The sequence below is a fragment of the Taeniopygia guttata genome, chromosome 1A (genome assembly GCF_048771995.1).
Source record: "Taeniopygia guttata chromosome 1A, bTaeGut7.mat, whole genome shotgun sequence".
NCBI lineage: Eukaryota > Metazoa > Chordata > Aves > Passeriformes > Estrildidae > Taeniopygia > Taeniopygia guttata.
In genome coordinates this window covers 39,518,885-39,538,509 of record NC_133025.1, presented here as the reverse complement: position 1 = coordinate 39,538,509, position 19,625 = coordinate 39,518,885, and the positions used below count along the sequence as shown (strand labels likewise).

Below are 19,625 nucleotides of genomic sequence, written 5' to 3'. Positions count from 1 at the left end.
CCTTAGCTTTTTCAGACTACGACCTAAGAAAACTCCAGCATTTCACCTTAAAATATCTATCAATAGTCCAAAGTCCAAAGAGCTAAAACTAAGAAAATCTAGCAACCTGGGAAAAAAAAAACCCAAACATGCTCTCAAACATTGAATCAATTACCATCTCCAGCAATCCATTGCTGTAACCTTCATACCCAGCTTGACTCCCTCAAAACAAAGTAAAAAAAACCAGGAGACACTGCAATCAGATTTAAGATTCATACTTAGAATCATAGAATCACGTCAACTAGATCATTGCATGAAGTGCCATGTCCAGTCACTTGTTGAACTCTTCCAAGGATGGTGATTCCACCACTTCCCTGGATAGCCCATTCCAATTCTTGACAAACTTTTCAGTGAATAAATTCTTCCTGATAGCCAGCCTCCCCTGGTACAGCTTATTCTTGTTTCCTCTTGTCGTATTGCTGGTTGCCCAGCAGAAGAGACAGACCCCATCTGGCTATTTGCAGGTAGCTGGAGAGAGCAATAAGGGCTCTCCTGACTCTTCTCCAGGCTAAATATGCCCAGGTCCCTCAGTCGTTTCTTGTAGGGCTGAGGGAGTCTGTGCTCCAGGCCCTTCATCAGCTCTATTGCCCTTATCTGGGCATTTTCCTCAATGTCTTCCTTCTAGTGATGGGCCCAGAACTGAACAGAGAATTCAAGGTGTAACCTTATCCCTGCAGGGAACAGAGTGTCAATAATCTCCTTGGTCTGGCTGGCCACACTATTTCTGACACAAGCCAGTATGCCTGGGCACACACTGGCTCATGTTTAGCTGTTGGTGACCAACACTCCCAGGTCCCTTTTCTCAGGGCTGTTTTCCCTTGCACTCTTCCCCCCTGCCTGTGGTTGTTGTGACCCAAGTACAGGACCCAGCAGTTCACCCTACTGAATCTCATACAATTGGCCTTGAGCTATCATCAATCCAGCCTGCTAATCCCTCTGCAGAGCCTTACTGCTCTGCAGCAGATCAATACTCCCAACCCAACTTCTCTGAACTTCCTGAGGATGCACTCAATCCCCTCATCCGGATCATCAGTAAAGATATTAAACAGGACTGGCCCTAATACTGAGCCCTGTAGAACATCACCAGGGACTGGCTGCCAGCTGCAGGCAGCACTTAGCTACATAGCTTTGGACATCAGATATAAACTACCACAGTCTGCAAAGTGTCAGAGGGGGAAGGGCTAAAGTATCAGAATGAGGGTGGGAAGGGGAAGAGGAGGAAGCCCAGCATTTTACTCCCATCACCACTGGAGAGGACACCATTCTTATTTCAATGAAACATGTAATAAAATGTACATATGGAATAACAAAAAAACCCAACCTTTTTCCATCCAAGCTAGATTTAAAAGAAAAAAAAAAAAGGCTTGCAATGTACACTTAGTAAGAAATTACTAGTAAAACTTCATGAGATGCATAGGAAACACACTGATGACTAAAGCTTAGAGAAGTGCAGGTACCATACTCTGCGTAAGTTATGATGTGAGGTATGTATTTCACAGCTTAATCATATTTGGATCTTATAAATTAAGTGTTGCACAGTAAAACTATACCAAAGGGTTTCCCAGAGTTCTAAATGCTATTTCAAAATAATTCAATAAGAAAGCAACTAGGGGAGCAAGGGGTAAATGGGACAGGAGCCTTAACAATATTAACAGGTTTGTAGAAACAGCCACGTCAACCCAAAAGCATAATCAAGTGATAGTGATGTTATAATCATCAACACAGAAAGTCTCTCTGCATGCTAAGCCTTTGTACTTATGATACAAACCTCTGCACCAGATGTAAAATCTGGCTCCTCTTTTCTGGACTGTACATTTGTGTATAATTTGTTTTCTGTCCATGTGAAATCCAGCAGATGCACAAGGAGAAATTTAAACTTTATTTAAATTTCAATTCATGAACTGTATTTACTTCTGAAATGTTAGCTTTTTTTGTGACTTGCATTTCTCATAAAAAATATTTGTAAGGGTTTGCCTGAAGTGCATTTGAAAATAGACATTCAGATGTTAGTTAGCAAGGGTAGATGAAGTGCCATCAAGATATTTGTCTTTATGACACTATCTTGCCAATCTAAACCTGAACACTGCCACCCCACTATCTTTCTTGTTACTGTTTAGTATTAAAATAAAGCCTCCATGGTCCACTTCACACCACTCAACTGTCAGGAGTATGAATTACTGTAGCAGGTGGGCTAGTGTGGTTTTAAAAGCAATGTAATACAATCAACTGTACAATATCAGATTTCAAGAAACACAAAAGACATCTAGAGCAGAGGCTGATCCTTAAGCAATCCTAATATTGGCATTAAAGTATTCAAGATCCCACAGGGACTTTGACCTCAGGCTTTAATTGAAACTTTAAACAAAATATATTACCTATTTAATACAGCTGAACTGGACTCTGGCCTTTGTAGTGCAAGCTGCCATGCCAAGCAAATTAATCTGTGTAACCTTAGCATGTACTTTTTAATTTACATCAAAGCAATATGGTATACAGTAAATAAATACCAAGCCAACCTTATATACAGCTTGTTGAAGAATTATTTTGATTCTAGTTTTAAAGTTTCAATTTTTAGTTGTTTTGGGTTCTTCTAAGGAAAAAAAAAAATAAAAAAGTTTTGTTTCCTGGTACAAAGCCAGAGAAACATATGGTTTCCTTAACTGAGTTGTTGCACACCTGGCCAAATAAATCACGGCAACAGGAGACCAAAATCTTCCCTGCAACTTTTTCATAAGCACAAACTTAGAACATCTGATGCTGGTATTACAGCCCGTTCTTTTGTACCATGAAAAGGATGAAGTCAAATGGATGTCTGCTTCTTGAGCCCCAGTACTTCTTTTTCCCATTAAGAGGCAAGTTACGGAGTGTTTTAAAGGATGACAGTCTGTCAGGCAGACTGACACACCAGAGGAATGAGTCACTGGGCCTGTCAGAGCAAAAGGCCAATAGAAGCAAGCACAGGAAAAGAAGCGTAACACAAACAGGGAAAGCAGGTGGTGTAAAGGCTTAGCACTGCTGGAGTGTTAATGCTACTGCACTCAGAGTACTGGAGTTCAAACCTGATTCCATTTAAACAGTTCATCTTCTGTTTATTCTCTTACATCATACAGGAGAAAAAAAATCTTCCAAAAGATCTTCAATCACATGAATGAGTACTTATTAAAAATTAGAGGAAGTACTGTTTCCTTATATGACATGCCAATATGTAGCAATATGTGTGCCACTCAACCAAGCAAAGAGATTGCCAGAGACTGGGAAGACAGTCATCACAGTAACAACCACAGCAGATGATCGTCAAACCGTGACTATTCTTGGATTTCATGATAAGCTGTGAAGATTTTTTCCACATTTAAGGAGATGGGGAAGACAACTTTCTTCTGCTACTTCCCCAGTTTCTCCCCCTTCCTCCCCAGCAATGAGCATACAGGGAGTGGAGACAGCTCAGTCAGGTTTATGCACTTGCAAGTGCACAAGACAGGACTGGCCTATTTCAGTTCCTCTAGTCTCCGTTTTAAAGGCAAGAAGTGGGCAGACAAGTTTATGTAATGCTGTTTATCAAAAAAGTGTTGGAATGTTTTTATAATTTTGTCTTGAACATCGAAACAGAAATAAACACTCCAGGCAGCCCTCTGATACTCAGCGACACCAGATGAGGCGCAAAGCGGATGCACTCCTGATAATGGATGTGGTTGCCTTGTTCTCCTGTCACACACAAAGCAAAGAGATGACTGAAAAAGTATTTAGAATTTATCTCACCTAAATCAAGCTACTAAGTCTACGTCAGTCATCTCAGCTCTTTTTAGAGGAGAAGTATGCTTGCAGGGATTATGTGTATAATCTTAAACAGATATCTAAATCAGAAGGGCTTCATTACTCCTCAGAGGTACAGTTTTCTTTCCACACTATAAAGAAGCATAGCTACCTAGCTCTGTCTTGTCATCTCAAGGTATGAGAGACTAAATGCATCCATGTAGGTTTATGCAGATACATCCAGAACAGCTTTAAACAAATCAGTCTGAGTCCTGTTAATATAGCTATTCAAGTCACTACCCAACTTTGTGTAGCCTCTTGGATTGCCTTTGCAGCATAACCTACAAGCAACACTTCAGCAACCACTGTGTCTTCCCTGCAAAAGCTGCCATCACAAAAGCAATCAAAATACAAAGCAAAATACAAATATAAGCTATGTTAATGGTAAGTTGAAATTCTCAGAGCTCCACAAAGAGCTAAGATACACTCAGTTGACCATGTCTTGTTATGCCACCCGAACATCCATGAAGTGCTGGCAGCAGCTTAAAGGAAGCAGAAGCCATAGTATGGCTAGGGAGAGAAGGAAGGAAGTACCGCAGGAGCCAAGCCTGGGCAAAGGACTGAGCTAGAATTTGTGTTTTGTGAGTTAAAAAATGCAAACCCCAGGAACAGAGTGAACTTGGACATTGCCGTGCTTACAAAGGAAATTGAGAAAGGCATCTTGAACCTAAAAAAGCAACCAAAAAAAAAAAAAAAAAGGAAAAATCCGGAGAAACTTGGAGGTCATAGTAGTTTTAAAGGTAGCATCTATTCACTGGAAAAGCAAAAGGGTAGCACAAACCTGTTTTGCAGTGGGACAAGGATTCCATGCTAGAAACAGCACCGGTTTACGTTTTCCAGTTTTGTATTCTGGAGAACACTTTTATCAGAATAATGAAAAATGTATCTACACTAAAGAAGGCAGTCAAATTTCAGAGCATTTGCTGAAGCACTGCAGTATTTCAGCAGTGACTATAGGACACCAATAGTAATCAGAGGTTTAATTCACACAGAGGTGACTGTTGATACCACCACCAAACTGATCAGCAAACGCTGATAAATAAAACTGATAAAACAATAATTTCATTAAGACTGACAATGAACAAAAGTATAAGTAAAAATCAATTTGTGCCATTTATGGATTTTAGCCATTGGCACCAATCTGGTAAAGCTTAGTGCTCAGGGAGAAGTAACTCTCCATTAAGCAGTATGAACTGCTAAGAAAGTGTTTAGACTGACATTAAATACTTTGTCACTGTGTCAAGAGAACTAATATAGCATTTACATTTTTAAAACATACACCATCAGTTACAACTACAATTTTACTTTTTTCTGTGCCCTGATACTAATCAAAGATGCCTTTCCTGAATAATAGTCAACAACTGTGTAAATGCAATTGGTATCAACCAATATAATCCCTTGTATATGAGGCATTGATAGGGGGAACCACACAAAACCCCATATGCTTCCTGGTGATCCTAATTGTTTACACAGATATTTTTAATTGCTCCACTTTGAACTACTTTAAAGGTTCTTACATTGTTTCCTATCCTAAACAAGAGAGTACTGGGCCAAACACTGAGGGTGCATAGCAGAAGCACATGAGCTTTGAGAGAGGATTACACTTACAAGCACCTCTGGAACAACAAGAACCAGCCCTCTTGTTTTCAGATCTGAGTACTATAAGTAATAATGCATATTATCTTCTTTCTTTTATCTGTTTAATGTATCCCATATAATAATCCAATGAAGAATATGAATAACTGAAGTTAAACAAGAAACATCTCACAGATAAATTGACAGGTTTTTGCAGTACTCAAAGGACTCCTAAAATTTAGAAGGACAGATAGCTGGTCCTGGAAGAAAAAGAAGAATTCTCTCGTTGTAGGCATCTACGCTGACACTCCTAAAGGCATCCAGTGTCTCATAGTCTCATCATTTATTGTACCTTATCCAGCATTGCAGTTGCTGGCATTTAAGCACTGAAGCTAGTTTGGCTTGTACTGAAAGTAACTATTTTTGGGTTTTATTAGCTCATTAATTTGAGCACCAGTTGCGTGTATGAGGTCTTTTGTTCCACCCTAACCCCTCAAATATCATTCTGAAGCACTAACAATGCACTTACCCATCATGTTATATAGGCTCTGTGGTGCAAACTGCCTTGGCATTTTCTGTATTGCTTCTTTGTAAACCGTAAGGGCCTCCTGCAAAAAAACACAGAGGTGGGAAAACACCAACTTAAAAAGCATCCTTTCACATCGAAGGTAAAACCAAATTATTTTACTTCCCCAAATAAAAGGTGCAGGGATAGAGAAAACACATCAGCATCAAAAATGCCACAGAAAGTACAAAATTTCTCCTTTTTTTACCTGAATTTTACCAAAGTGAAGCTTATAGACAAGAGATAAAGTTAGTTCAAATATTGCAACTTTTTCCAGGTGAAAGTAACAAGGACATTTTTTTATACCTCTTAATGACTGATGAGCTTATAAACATAAAATTCAATAGGCTGTGAAAGAATACGGAGTATTATTGATCTGCAGACAAAGGACATTCTGATGATTAACTATGCTAAGTGACCTAAAAATAAAGAAATCATTGTCTACTGACAAATAATAGCAAAGCATGATCCTCACAACTGAAGCCTTCTCCACAGAAAGGTTGAGATGCACTATCAAGTCAAGAAACCCCAAACTGGAATCCCTTTGCAAATATGGTGTGCCTTGAATTACCATTCATTCCCCACTTTGGATGCTTGCTGATCAGTCTGTTAGCTCTGCATCAAGCAGCCACAGCTTACAAAGCCTGGAATGACAGCCAGGAAGAAATCTGAAGTTTTATATTCCTAAAAGCTCTTGTATCTTGCAGGTATTGAACTCCAGCTCTACACTATATTGGCTGCGCAAACAACATGCTGCTGTTCTCTCCTCTGTATATATGCATTAGCTATCTTTATTTTTAACCAATTAGTAACTCCATCTGACAGAGCTGGATGCAGCAGACAGATGACAGGGAATCTGCCCAGCTTCTGCATGCCTGATCTTAAACAGCTGACACAACTGTCACGGTCAGAAGCACTTTACATGGATCAAAACCACTCACAACTCCTGTTCTGAAGTATGCCTAACAATGCAAAGAGACAATGAATTTCTTTCAAATACTGCTAAAGGTCAAACCTCTTGTGAATGTCCAGTTTCAGTTAAGCTCATCAGGGAAAATGGAGAGGAATCACAACAGTCACAGTTGCGTGTGTAAATGAGATGGGATGGCTTAGGTGCAGTTTATTGTTACATGAAAAATATCCAACCCACTTTAGCACTGAGGTCAAGTTATCTGAAAATAACACACAGTGGGATGTTTTTAATCACCGAAGTTTTAAATTATTTCAACAGGGTCTTATTTTTAGAGACTTAAATGCAAGCGTAATTGCACTTTTCCAGCTAAAGATGGACTTACTGTGTTTGAATTATAATGCCTCTACACTTTAGGTCGACTGGCCTTTAATCAGGTTTAATCAGGCTTTATCCTTGCATACCAGCTACGGGTACAAAGCCAAAACCAATGAACTAACACATATCAGATGTGATCACTGTTAATGTTGACTCTGATGTGAGAACATCACGCTGCTAATTAAAAGCATTTCACCAGTGGCTGTAGAGAACAAATATTCTCTGTAGAGAATGCTAATCTTGATCTGGTGAAATTTTAGCAGTTCATGTATGCAATATATTTTGAAAGTCTGGGTAGAAGCAGTAGGTATTATTTGTATCAAATATATTATATACAAATCTGGAGTCTTACCTCATAGTGTCCTTGTTCATGAAAAAGTTTTCCTAAGTTATAAAGACAGCTGGTAACAGAGCTTTTGTGAGCATGAGGATCTTTCAGATTTTCATCAGGGATCTCTGAACACTTCACAAAAGTCCTCCTGGCTTCCTCTGTCTTCCCTTGGTTCATCAGGATGATACCAGTATTTAAATAGGCAGCTGTGAAGAGGGAAAAATTGCTCTATTTGAATGGAGTTCTATTATGCTTTATCTACTGTTTCAATTCTAAGTAGTATCGGGTAGAGACCCTGTGGTTATCTAATTTGGTTTTTGAATAACACAGATCACTCATTGGTGTGAGTGTGAACATGTGACATATGGGAATATATAAAAGGTAGAAACTCAGAGACAGGGAAAGAAGAAGGTGACTGTGAAGTAAGGAGGGAAGGAATCACTGGGTAGGCAGAGTGTTCCATTTTGTTCCTCTTTTTAAGACTGTAGAAAACATATAGCCCCACTGTTTGAAGTGTTACAAAAAATATACATATACATAAGAATATATATATATATTAATACTGAAGTTACAAAAGTCTCAGTCATCTCAAATACCACCACTTAATTTTGAAACCTGTTACTGGCAACACCCAAATGATTATTCTCCATATTCCCCAGGCGAGAAAGAAAAAATTTTTGTATTATTCATTCACATAAATGTCAGGGACTGGTTGCAAGAAACAGAAATCATTAGCCTGAACATTTGGGCAGTAGTATCTCTGACTCAACACCCCAGATCAGAAGCATTTTAAGTTCTAGTCGTGCTGCTAAGTGTTAACATATCATCTGCTTCTTACTTGTACCACATAGTATAAGTTCACTAATAAACACTTGCTGTCAAGGGCACAATTTCACCTTTTGCTTTCTGACTTAAAAGCTTCTGAAAAAAAAGAAATTTTTACTAAAGAGTAGGAAAACTTTCTATGAAAACTATAGTCGATATTATACAAGCTTGTTGCGTCAAAATACTTACAAGCAAGTGTGGGTCTGCTACCAATTGCCAGTTTATAGTAATGCAATGCCTCTGAAAACCTGCTGTTTTCCTGAAGTAGTAATCCTCTGCATAAGGGGAAAAAAAAGAAATTAAAAAAAAAAAAAAAAAAAAAAAAGAAAAGAGAGAGTGAGGTGTGAGGTTACTACAATGAGTAATTTGAAAACAAATACTGAAAACAATACTTGGGTAACAAAGTAAAACATGTTTACTGGTATTTCAGAGACACAAGCACTCACTAACAGTTCAGTGTGAGAATTATTCCATGTATAAAGATTAATTCAGAGATATCAGGTGCATCCATATGGCTTTAACAAAGCAGATGTTAAACAGAATAGTTTTGGCTTTCCTGGAAACCAGGAGATTCATTTACTCAGCTGAGAAAATGTTAGCCTGCAAGACTTTTTAAAGTGGATAGACTATGATGGAGGTATTTGTAAGTCATTAACGATTAGCCAGGAATCTTGTCTTGACCTGAAATAAGCAGGTCTTTTTCAAATGCATGATAATGTTAAGCACCCAGCCCTTCATGTGTTATATTAAGGACTCCCCTTGTTGAGCAATTTCACTAGATTATTCACTGTACAGCTAAGCACTTGCAACAGTTCTGTTTCTTCCTGTATTTATTCTACTCTGAACAAATTTACTAACTGAAGTATTAAAAATTATACTGAATATTTCCAGTTTCATAACAGATAGTAATTTATTTAGCTTTTAAGATAAATATCCTTGTGAATTATGATTTATACTAGTTACCCACAAATTTCTAAAAAGTGGTCTAGACACCATTGACATGAAGATACAATGTTTGCTTAAATGAAGGCTCAAAGTATTAGTTTTCCAAAGTTTCAGAAGACTGAAAAAGAGCATATACAAATATATTAAAATCAGAATGATTTAAAAATCCTTAAAAATTAGTCATTTCGTAATGGAGACTCAGACCTCAGTATCCAGGGGTAAACATCTCTTGTTATATAACTCATATCCAGGAAAACAGAGCTCTTCCTCTAAGGTGGAAGTGGTACCATATTTATTTGTAGTTTCCCTAATCTACAGCAATTTTCTTTTCTCCCTCTATGCTTTTATCTGCTGATAGCTTTTTGAACTGCAAAGAGCTTGGAATTCTTTTATCTCCAGCCTCAAATCAGAGATTTTATTTCCCTATAACATCTCAGGAAAACTTTTTTTAATTAAACCAGTAAACCTCAAGGGATGAATGGAGAAGGGCAATTAGCTTAAGTAGCCACCATCTATCTTGTTTGCTTCTTGTCACTGGGTTAGGACTTAAAAGAATTGAGAAATATATCCTCTTTTTCTTCTATACTATCCTATCAGTATCACATGACCTCACTTTGAACCTCTTTCCCAATTAACTTCAGATAAGGTAGTAAATAATTTTTAATATTAACAGAACTTACATATAGTAGGTACTTGCAGTAAAGTAAGAAATGAGAGAACACATTCAGGATATTTTTTGGCTTGGCACCAAGGCTTGTGACTGCTGTCAAGTATCTTGCAAATGGCAAGAGGTATAATCATCAGGATAGAAATAACATTTTCTGAATTTTCTAGAAGCTGAATTTTGTCTACTGCAAAAATTTTTATACACTTACTTCAGGGAAGATTAATGGAATGAAAGAAATTCCATTCTTATTTTAACTCTGGAATAAATAATGTAACATACTGGGAGAAGTAATACAGTAATTGGTCAACTTCACCAAAACAAATTACTTTGGTAAGTGTACAACATTTGTGGTTTTGTGATTAAAATAACTTTTATTTGCAATTATTACAAATTAATCTTTTCCATTCACTACATGCTCCAATATTGACACTTTTGATTTATTACTTGAGACTTTGAGGTGGGTTTTTAAAAAAACTTCTCTTCCAAAACACGTTTTTCTTTGAAAAGTTGTTCCATTAACTGTCAGTCTGTCCGTGTATGTCTCTCTCTCTCTCCCCCCCCCCCCCCATCTCTTTCTCATATAACCCAAGCAGCTCAGATGAAGGACTGAGTGCTGAATTCCACCTAACAATTAGTGTTTTATTTGTATTTGTTATGAGTCTGGGAGAAGAAAGAGAAGAATATAATCTTACCAAGGCATGAAACTGCCTCTTCTCCTTGTGAAATTGGTCCTGATTGATCACTGGTTTTCACTGCAGCTTCTGGCAGTACAAACATTACTAGATTTATGAGTGTCCAGTTCTAGTTTGAGGTTCAACTAAGTCAGGAAAAAGCTGACTTCTCAAGATTCAGTGGAAGAACATCCCTGAGCTGGAGTTCACACCTCGCAGGCACTGCAGATTCCGGTATCTCACCTTCCCCATGGCCAGGGCACTTGGCTGTATAAGCAAGCATCCACTATAGCCAGGAGCAGATCTGCTCTTGACATGCCTTTCATTTCTTTGTTTGAATGCAAAATTATAGGTCCTCCTTGGAGATTTTTGGCAGAAGGAAGAAGGAGCAGAAAGACCACAAATGCAACAAAACAGTGAGAAGCATTGGACATAAGCCAGAGGTGGAGCAGACCAACTGACACATGTTGGGTATGTACCTAACTTTTGTGGTTACAAAGACATAAAGCTTTCCTTTTTCCTTACTCAAGGATGAACAAAGGAAAGGACATTCTTGAAGTAAAGGATGCTTGATACAAAAGAGTAAGTTCCAGTGATAAACTTGAATGAAGACTTCAAAGTCTTTCTGGCCCTTTTAACTTTCTACAGTTATTAAAAATGCCAAACTAACTAAATAAAAACCACCTAACCTAACCACCATTTTGCCTAACCACCAAAATGCCCCCACAAAAATCCACAAAACACGAACATTTGCTTCGAGTTGATAATTCCAAAACTTTTTATTCTCTCCAGCTCACCTTCCCAGTTGTAAGCCAGACAAGTGAAGATGTTAAATGAAATATACAACTTCTGTGCCAAGCCATTTTACTGACAGAAGTGGAAAAATGTGGCTTCTGTTGTTTGTTGTTAGTAAGACAAGTACCATGAAAGAATAAATGAACATAGGGAAGATGACCTTCACTGTGTGGGTGACCACACACTGGAACAGATTGTCCAGAGAGGTTGTGGAGTCTCCCTCATTGGAGATATTTAGAAATCGTATGGATACAATCCTGTGCCATGTGCTCTGGGATGACCCTGCTTGAGCAGGGAGGTTGGGTGATCCCTTCCAATATTATACATTCTTTGATTGTGTGAAATAGAGATAGATAAATACATAAAGATAAAAGTATTTGGAAAATAAAAAGCTACTTAAACTGTAAGACACACAGTGGACAGTTATAAACTGTCCATTAATTAATTTAGAATTAATTAGGAGACAAGTTCTAACTATACTAAGTAGGAAGATTCTGGAAATTTATAACAGGGTTTTTTTTTTGCATGCATTATTTCCAGCAACTTTTACATGTGGTGTTAATAATTTTGGAAATGTAGGATATGTGTTGACTGTTTGCAGGAGTAGCAGACTTCTCCCAGTGACTTAGGAAGTGGCTCAGAATCCTGTTTCTTAAATAGGAAGAAAAAATTTTAAAAAATGAGAAGCAAGTTCTTACTATCTGGAAATGATGCACATAACTTCTGTAGATGGTATTGCTCATTTAGTTCATGCAGGAAAACACCTTCTCCACAAATGAGTTGTTTGTAACCTTCCTGAATTCTTTAGCTGCCAACTTTTACCTATCTTGCTTCACCAACAATGAAAAATCTTCCTGTCTTCCTCTTCTGCTTTGGTTTTGACTGAAAGTCACTAAATATTAATGGCACAAAAATGTTTTCAGAGACCTGAAGGCAGTCACAGAATATAAATAGGCAGCAGCTGGCCTATGGTCTTTCTCAAGTTTCATAATAAGTTCTTCCTGTTGGTAGTCCTATTCTAGTCAGCTGGTCTGCTTACAAAGCAAACTCCTCAGTCACTAAAACTGGCATAAACTGGCCAAGTATGATACACAGGAACTTCAAGTGTTAAATTAAATGTGTGTTAGTGAAATATTTATAGCATTTTCAACCCAGGTACAATATTGAAACAGTTTAATCAATTTTGTTTACTGGTTTATAACAACTAATACAGGGCCTGTTAGCTATTACTTTGCCATGACTGCGGCTCTTCCATGCTTCAAGCTACATTCATTGCATTGATTTCAGGTGGGACTATCTACAAAAAGACTGCATCTATCTAAATGCTGCACCAGCAAACAAAGAAAGGAATGGAAGAAAATCCTCTGTTATTCCCTACATAGATGTATCTCCAGTCATACAGCAAGAATGGATCTGCTTTGCCTTAGGCAACTCTTTCACTTTTTGACATTTGCAAGACTAGTGGGTAGAAAGCTACCACAAAACAGCTCAGCACAGGTTTGTATGACAGCCTGCTTTTAGAGTTTTTTATCTCTGATAAGGAGTTTTTTATGCCAGCACCCTTACAAGGCAGGGAACACATTTTCCAATATATAAAGCCTAACAACAACAGACAAGGAAGAATTTTGCTTATATTGATTTTTACTTAAGGATGCAGAATTAAACTTTGCTTGTAAAATACTGCAATCCTAGACTTTCTAGGATAGGTATTCTGCAATAGTGGCTGAAATTTCTACCAGAAACAATAACAAAATTCCACATTTATTGATATAATACCCTAAGTTTTCTAATGCAAAGTTTATGGAAATTCATAATCCAATCTTATTCAAAGAAATTAAATTTTTTGAATAATGAACTTATACACACAGTCCTGTACCAGTACAGGCAAAGTGAGACACTTCAGGAGAGAAGCAAGGGAATAGCTGATTGTTAGAAATTAATCTTTTATAGGGTGCTATATACTCCAAAATTACAACATTTCAAGTAACCAGTATAATTTTAAAGGAACATTCACTATCTATTCCAGATTGAGAACATCCTTATAATCACATGAGAAACTCAAGGTAACAGGTTACTAATAGGGATGACAAAAGAATACTCAAAGCACAGCCAGGCCTAAACACAAGTGAAATAATATATGCAAAACTCTCTTTTAACTGATATATAGTTTTACTTGAGACAGTAGTTACAAGAAACTTGAAACAATACAAAAAAACCCACAAGCTTTAGGTAACCATCTTAAGGTAACAAAGACAGAAAAGCCAAAGCAAACTAAAATAGTTTGCATTGTTTGCATCTACTGAACATTGCTTTGTTTGCAGGAATAAACTATCATTTATCTACTTCTTTGCCCTTGGTACTTCACAGTATTAAAATATATTATTTTCTCAATTAAAAAAAAAAACAGAGAAAGATAGGTCATTTTATGCTGATTTACTACCCTATGAACTTTAGTGGAAATAAGCAGAGTTACATAGCTTTGAGAACATAAGTATAAGATGTTCATAATCAGGCAAACCTTCAAATGTAGATTATGTAGTTATGTATTAATGCATTTTAAATTTTTTTTAATGGAAAATGCAGCTGTAACTCAGAGCCATAAGGTATAAATCAAGAAACAAAAATACAGCATTGAATTCAGCCAGTCATCTAGTCTGCTAAATTCTTTGGATGTTAATGTGTTAGTAGTCAACTTCTAAGCTAACCTCACATTTCAATGTATTGAAAAAGAAGTAAAGAGATCAAGAGCTTCTGCTTATGTAGTTTCTTTGATTGTAATCCATTAAAATTGTGAGTTAAACCTTAATAATTTGTTTCTCAGCAGAGAGCACTTGGATTTTTTACTGCTATGAGCCAACACTGAGCAGCACATACCAATTAATTTGCATCAAATACTGACGCATAGGTGCTTAGAAACAATAATGAACATGTGAAACACATTCAGTGCTTCTAAATAACCGTAAAGACACGTTTTTTCCTGGAGTTCTGTGAAATAATTTTTGCAGTTTCAAAGGCACATACTGAAAACCAGAAACAGCAAAACTGACTGGCCTCTTGTAAGTACATATAAGACACATTTTCCATTACAGAGGATTCTTGTAAAAGGCTCCCAGAGAACTACATGGCAAGGATGGGCTTAACTTGCAAAGGAGCTCTTGAAGGGTTTGTGCTTAAAAGAATTGATTCATTTGTGTACTATCAAAGGACACTTCATTTACAATCTATTTTTCATGTTGGATATTGAAGCATCCAACACTGACAAAGCCTACAAGAAGAAAAAAAATTATGCAAGCTTTTTCAACTACTGTTGAATAACTGAAGGTTTTGTAAAGTTTGTTTTTAAAATAAAGGAGTCTATTGTATTCAAGGTAGTAGTAGAAAGGCTAAGAATTAGACTCCACTTCTTATGTCCTATATATTCCAACCAGCATTTTAGTTAAAATGCTTCCACAAAAATTCAGAAGAATTTCAAAAATTTCTCTGTTCAAAAACAGAGATGAAGATTTATAGATATATACTTTGTGTATCAATGGAAAACTGGAAGACTAACAATTTATTCTGAGAACAGTGAAAAGACTGATTTCTTTTATGTCCCTTTCTTTATCATCCAGCCCCCTTTCCTCTTCTTACCCTGGTATTAACTTCAGCTTCTCTCTGCAACACAGTAAGAGAAAAAAGTACTGTATAGGCACACAAAAACTTTAATAGTTATAATTTTCATCTTCAAAATGAATAGCATATAGGAAATATACGTCTTGATCTTGTAATTTTATTTCCTACAATCTTCTGCTGTGTTCTGAAGTTAATGGTCAACTTATTTTTTTTAAAAGGAAAAAAATATAAAATACTATAAATATAAACTTCATTTTCACATATTATAAGCATTCATTTTAAACCCGACTTACAGGCATAACATTTTTTTCTTTGAATGACTGATTTATTTGAAGAGGCTTACTATTTGAATGCAGTTTTTGCACATTTTGTCTATCTTAAAGACATGCTTTTCTGCTGTCCGCAGGATAGTCTTTTCCAACGGCTACCTATGGAATGGAATGGAATCACCCGGGTTCTGTCCTGCACACACATCACAAAACAAGAGCGTATGGCTGGTGGAGGTGACCAGCCTGTTGTGCAGCAGAGCCCCGCTCCAAGGGCCTGTGCAGGCTGGGTCAGGGCAGGAGGGGGAGGAGGGGCAGCAGGACAAGCAGGGCTGAGCAGGGACAGACAGGGAATGGGTCCCTCCCCATGGGACACAGGGCGCCATCCCACCTCAGTGTGAAGCTTGGCATGGCGCTTGCTTCTGTCTTCATGGTTTGGTACATTAATGAGATGGGAAATCTTTTTCCCGGATGAATAATTACATTGATGTACATGTCATTTATCCTCTTACTCACCTACAACAGGGTTCAAGTAATTAAACTTTATGTAACCTATGCTGCTCTGAAGTCAGTCACAGGAGGAAAGTAATTTGCTGTTTAAAAATTTCAGACCTCTGGAGCTAACAGAAGGGTATTGGTCTATGCTTAGAATTACTTACACCCACTCAGCTCACCAAGTGCTACTCAGACTTAAAAAAGAAGTCTAAATAACACCTCACAATTTAATTAAGTCTCAAACAGATGGAGTGCTACAGCTCACAACTCATGTATTGGTACTTTGTTAAGTGTAGAAGCTTTTTTCTTCTTTTGAAGCCAACAGATTTGTAAGTTTACCTTGCCCATACCCATCACATGAATATATGATAATGCTGACCAAGAAAAAAATCCTGTCCATCCCATAGTTTAAGGAGCACAATTAATGAAATGACTATTACAAAGCAACAAAAACCATCACCTCCGTTTCCAGCAAGTAAATCAGTAGCTCTCTTCACAACAGGTTTCAAAGACAATTCAACCCCAGGAAAGCTACACATACTTACAAATTATAAAGCATATCAGCCATGTTGCTGCGGTAGTACAAGGCATTTCTATAGGCGCTTTCAGCTTCAGAAATCTTGCTCTGGCTCTTGAGAACATTTCCAAGGTTACCCCATGCTGTCAAGAGGAGAAAACAGTATTCATAAAGAGCTACAATCCAATTACACATGACAGAGTATGCAAGTATCAGGAAGTTTCTTAGGGAGACAAACCCCATAAAGGAACTATTTTTATTGAGCAGGAGGTGAGGTTGGGTTTTTTTTCCCCCAGCTCTCTGGTTCTCTGCATCTTACTGTGAGACTCACATTTCATAGAGGTGATTTACATGCACTCTGAAAGCATATAGCTTTCAGTTGGGAAAAGGAAGTTTTTTACAAAAATATGTCTCTAGAAATTTCTGTAACCAAGGGAAAAGACCATTTTATTTCATACCACCTAAAAATAAAAATATTCAGGGTCAAATGTGGAACTGAGGCATCTTTCTAGTTTTATCTTTTTTTTTTTAAAGCCTATTGACTCTAAACAGCAAGAAATTTTTCCAGAGTAGACACTTAAGTATTAAAATTTGACCTATGACACAGGAATTGAAAGAACAGTTAGGTAAGCAACTAGGATTAAAAAAATGCCATATAGATATAAACATACTACAAAGATCACTAAAATGCATTTTTTTCTACTAAAAAACATTTGGTCCCTTTCCATACAATTTATTATGCTACACAATGTGCTTTTATAGCCCATCTATAAAGGACTTTAGGTAAAAAAAATATTTAAAGCTCCACATGTGTTCGATTTGCAGTTTTGTTGAGTGGCACAAAACCTACTTAAAAAGGAATTGGAACTAACATTTTATGAAAACACAACCTATGCTACTCAGAATTTAGGAAGCCAATTTAACTGGCATTACAATTACAGTATGTGTGAACATGAAAAAAGAACCACATTATGGTTATAAATGAATGCAAAGTTGTTTCATAAAAAAGCTCTCTTTTCACACTTTTTTAAATGAAAGAAATCAATGGAAAGATGATGTGCTTCCTTTCCACCAAACACAACATATCAGAATATTCTCCCCGCACAAGATGCACTTAAACATCAGTTTAAGTAGCAACTAACTCCGATACTTCAGTTGAGCCCTTTTCTTTTTTCAACAATTTCCATCAGTTCTGACTAATGCAAAATTTCAAGGAAGTTTTAATGTAACGTTGCTATGTAGGTTGATAATTGACTTAGGCATTTTTTCCTCAGAAACTGCATTACTTTCAAGCTGCTGATTGTTGCAGAATCATCCTACCACAGGGATGGTAAACAGCAAACACAAAATTTTCTCTGAGCAGAATAAACTAGTCATTGCTGGGAAAAAATAAAAATTGATTTAGAATTCATAAAAACCATGTTATTCAACTGAGAACTACATATCCTATAAATCAAAGAAACAAAATATATGCAACATTTCCATAAGAAAATAAACTATTGCTTCTGTGAGTCAATTCATTTTAACCTAGTATTTAATGAGAAATAATTTATCTATATTTATTTATCAAAAAAAATCAAGAAAAGTTAAAATAAATTTCCATCATTTTGAAATACAGTTGCAAAAACTATTCTCAGGTTCACTCATTTTACACTTGGCTAGCAAATGCGCAGAATTCTGAAATTTCCCCATTACTGCTACTCTTCCCTTTTTACACAGAGAAAACTGTTTGGAAGTACCAATGAAAGTGACTAGCCAGTCTGTAGGCATTAACCCTTGAAAGAAAAACAGTTATATATTATTTTTAAAATTAATTTGTGAATACATAACCTTATTTTGCTTCTGCAGTAAATGAGCTCCAGTTTCCTATAATTGCATGTTCCACATATTCTATAGGGACTTTTGTTATCACTCTAATCTCTCATAACAGAGCATTACATCAAATGACCATGTGATCTATTGATAATAATTTCCTGCCACATAGTTTTTCACTCCCAACCATTTTGAAGCTCAGTAAATACAAGTATGCCTAAAAGGATGATTCAGTTCATCTTTTCATCTGTTAGACTGGAAAGACACTGTTAACACTGGTCAGTGTAATAGCTTCTCCTCCACACTTCATTTCATGTCATAGGCTCTAATAGTTATCTGAGCTAACATACTTTTTAAGACAATATCTTAATTTACATTTTTCAATATAATCTGCATGATTTTTAAATATCAATCAATAATTAATCTACATTAATTAATTTTAAATTTATTTCATTTAGAATTTTGTCTAAACTTGTAAAACTGTGGATGATTAACCTTATGTGATGCACTAGAAGAAGTGACAATAGCAGAAAACAGCGAACATAAAATATGATAATCTAAAAATTTATCATTAATGGAAACATGGAAACCAAGGTCTTTTCACTTATCCAAACCATATAAATTTGATAAAAATATTCGCATCTATTTAAATACAGAACTAGTTAGAAGAATGATCTAGCTCTGGTTGGTGATGAAGCTGCATAGAACATGTGTAGAGACGATACTCATACACCCTAGAAATTATCAACATCTAATATCTACAGCAACCATGTCCTCTTGGGTTTTGGTATATGAGCAAGAGTAAAAGAGGATGGTGTACATACATGGAGAAGAGGCTACATGAGCTACTCAAGGAACTTCACTTCTGGTTTGTCTTAAGAAATGCAACTAACCTTCAGGGAAAAAAAAAAAACAACTTCAATTATTAGCTTCCGTATCATAAACAAAACTTTTTCTTCAAAACTGTAATAGCACTGGCTCAACTATAGGTACATCCAGAAACAGAAGCAAGGTTATGGTTATACCTAAGTGAATCCACATCCCTGTTAAATGTCCACCCTATGACTTCAACTTAATTCTAGCACTCAACTATTTTCCATCTGTACATAGTAAGAAAAGAAAAATAAATATTCTTAAAAAGAGACTCGATCAGTAATCCTACAATTTAGAATGGATGTCGATTCCTATTATTCTTTACAAATAATTTTCATGGAATATATATAATAGCTAAATTGCAAAAGGAAACATCTAACATTCAGAAGATACTAAAGTGTACATATATATGCCACATTTTAATCTTTAATTCAAAATTCAAATTTACTCATATTGAAGACCCTATTCAGCACAAGAGAAAAAGGAAGCTGTGAATGAAAGAGCTTTGCAATATTTTTTTTTTTTTGTCTGCTGCTTAA

The 19,625-nt window shown here is 36.4% G+C and overlaps 1 protein-coding gene across 3 annotated transcripts in view; it reads right to left on the bottom strand.

Annotated features, from left to right (window-relative positions):
- Positions 1-19,625, bottom strand: part of TMTC2 (transmembrane O-mannosyltransferase targeting cadherins 2) — a 267,444-nt gene that overhangs the window by 98,658 nt on the left and 149,161 nt on the right. For all 3 annotated transcript variants that reach the window (XM_072923133.1, XM_030260616.4, XM_072923134.1), the window contains 4 exons: positions 16,430-16,544; positions 8,623-8,708; positions 7,630-7,814; positions 5,954-6,032 (listed from right to left, as the gene is read on the bottom strand). In XM_072923133.1, the coding sequence (XP_072779234.1) occupies positions 5,954-6,032; positions 7,630-7,814; positions 8,623-8,708; positions 16,430-16,544 (465 nt within the window). The remainder of the gene's footprint in view (positions 1-5,953; positions 6,033-7,629; positions 7,815-8,622; positions 8,709-16,429; positions 16,545-19,625) is intronic.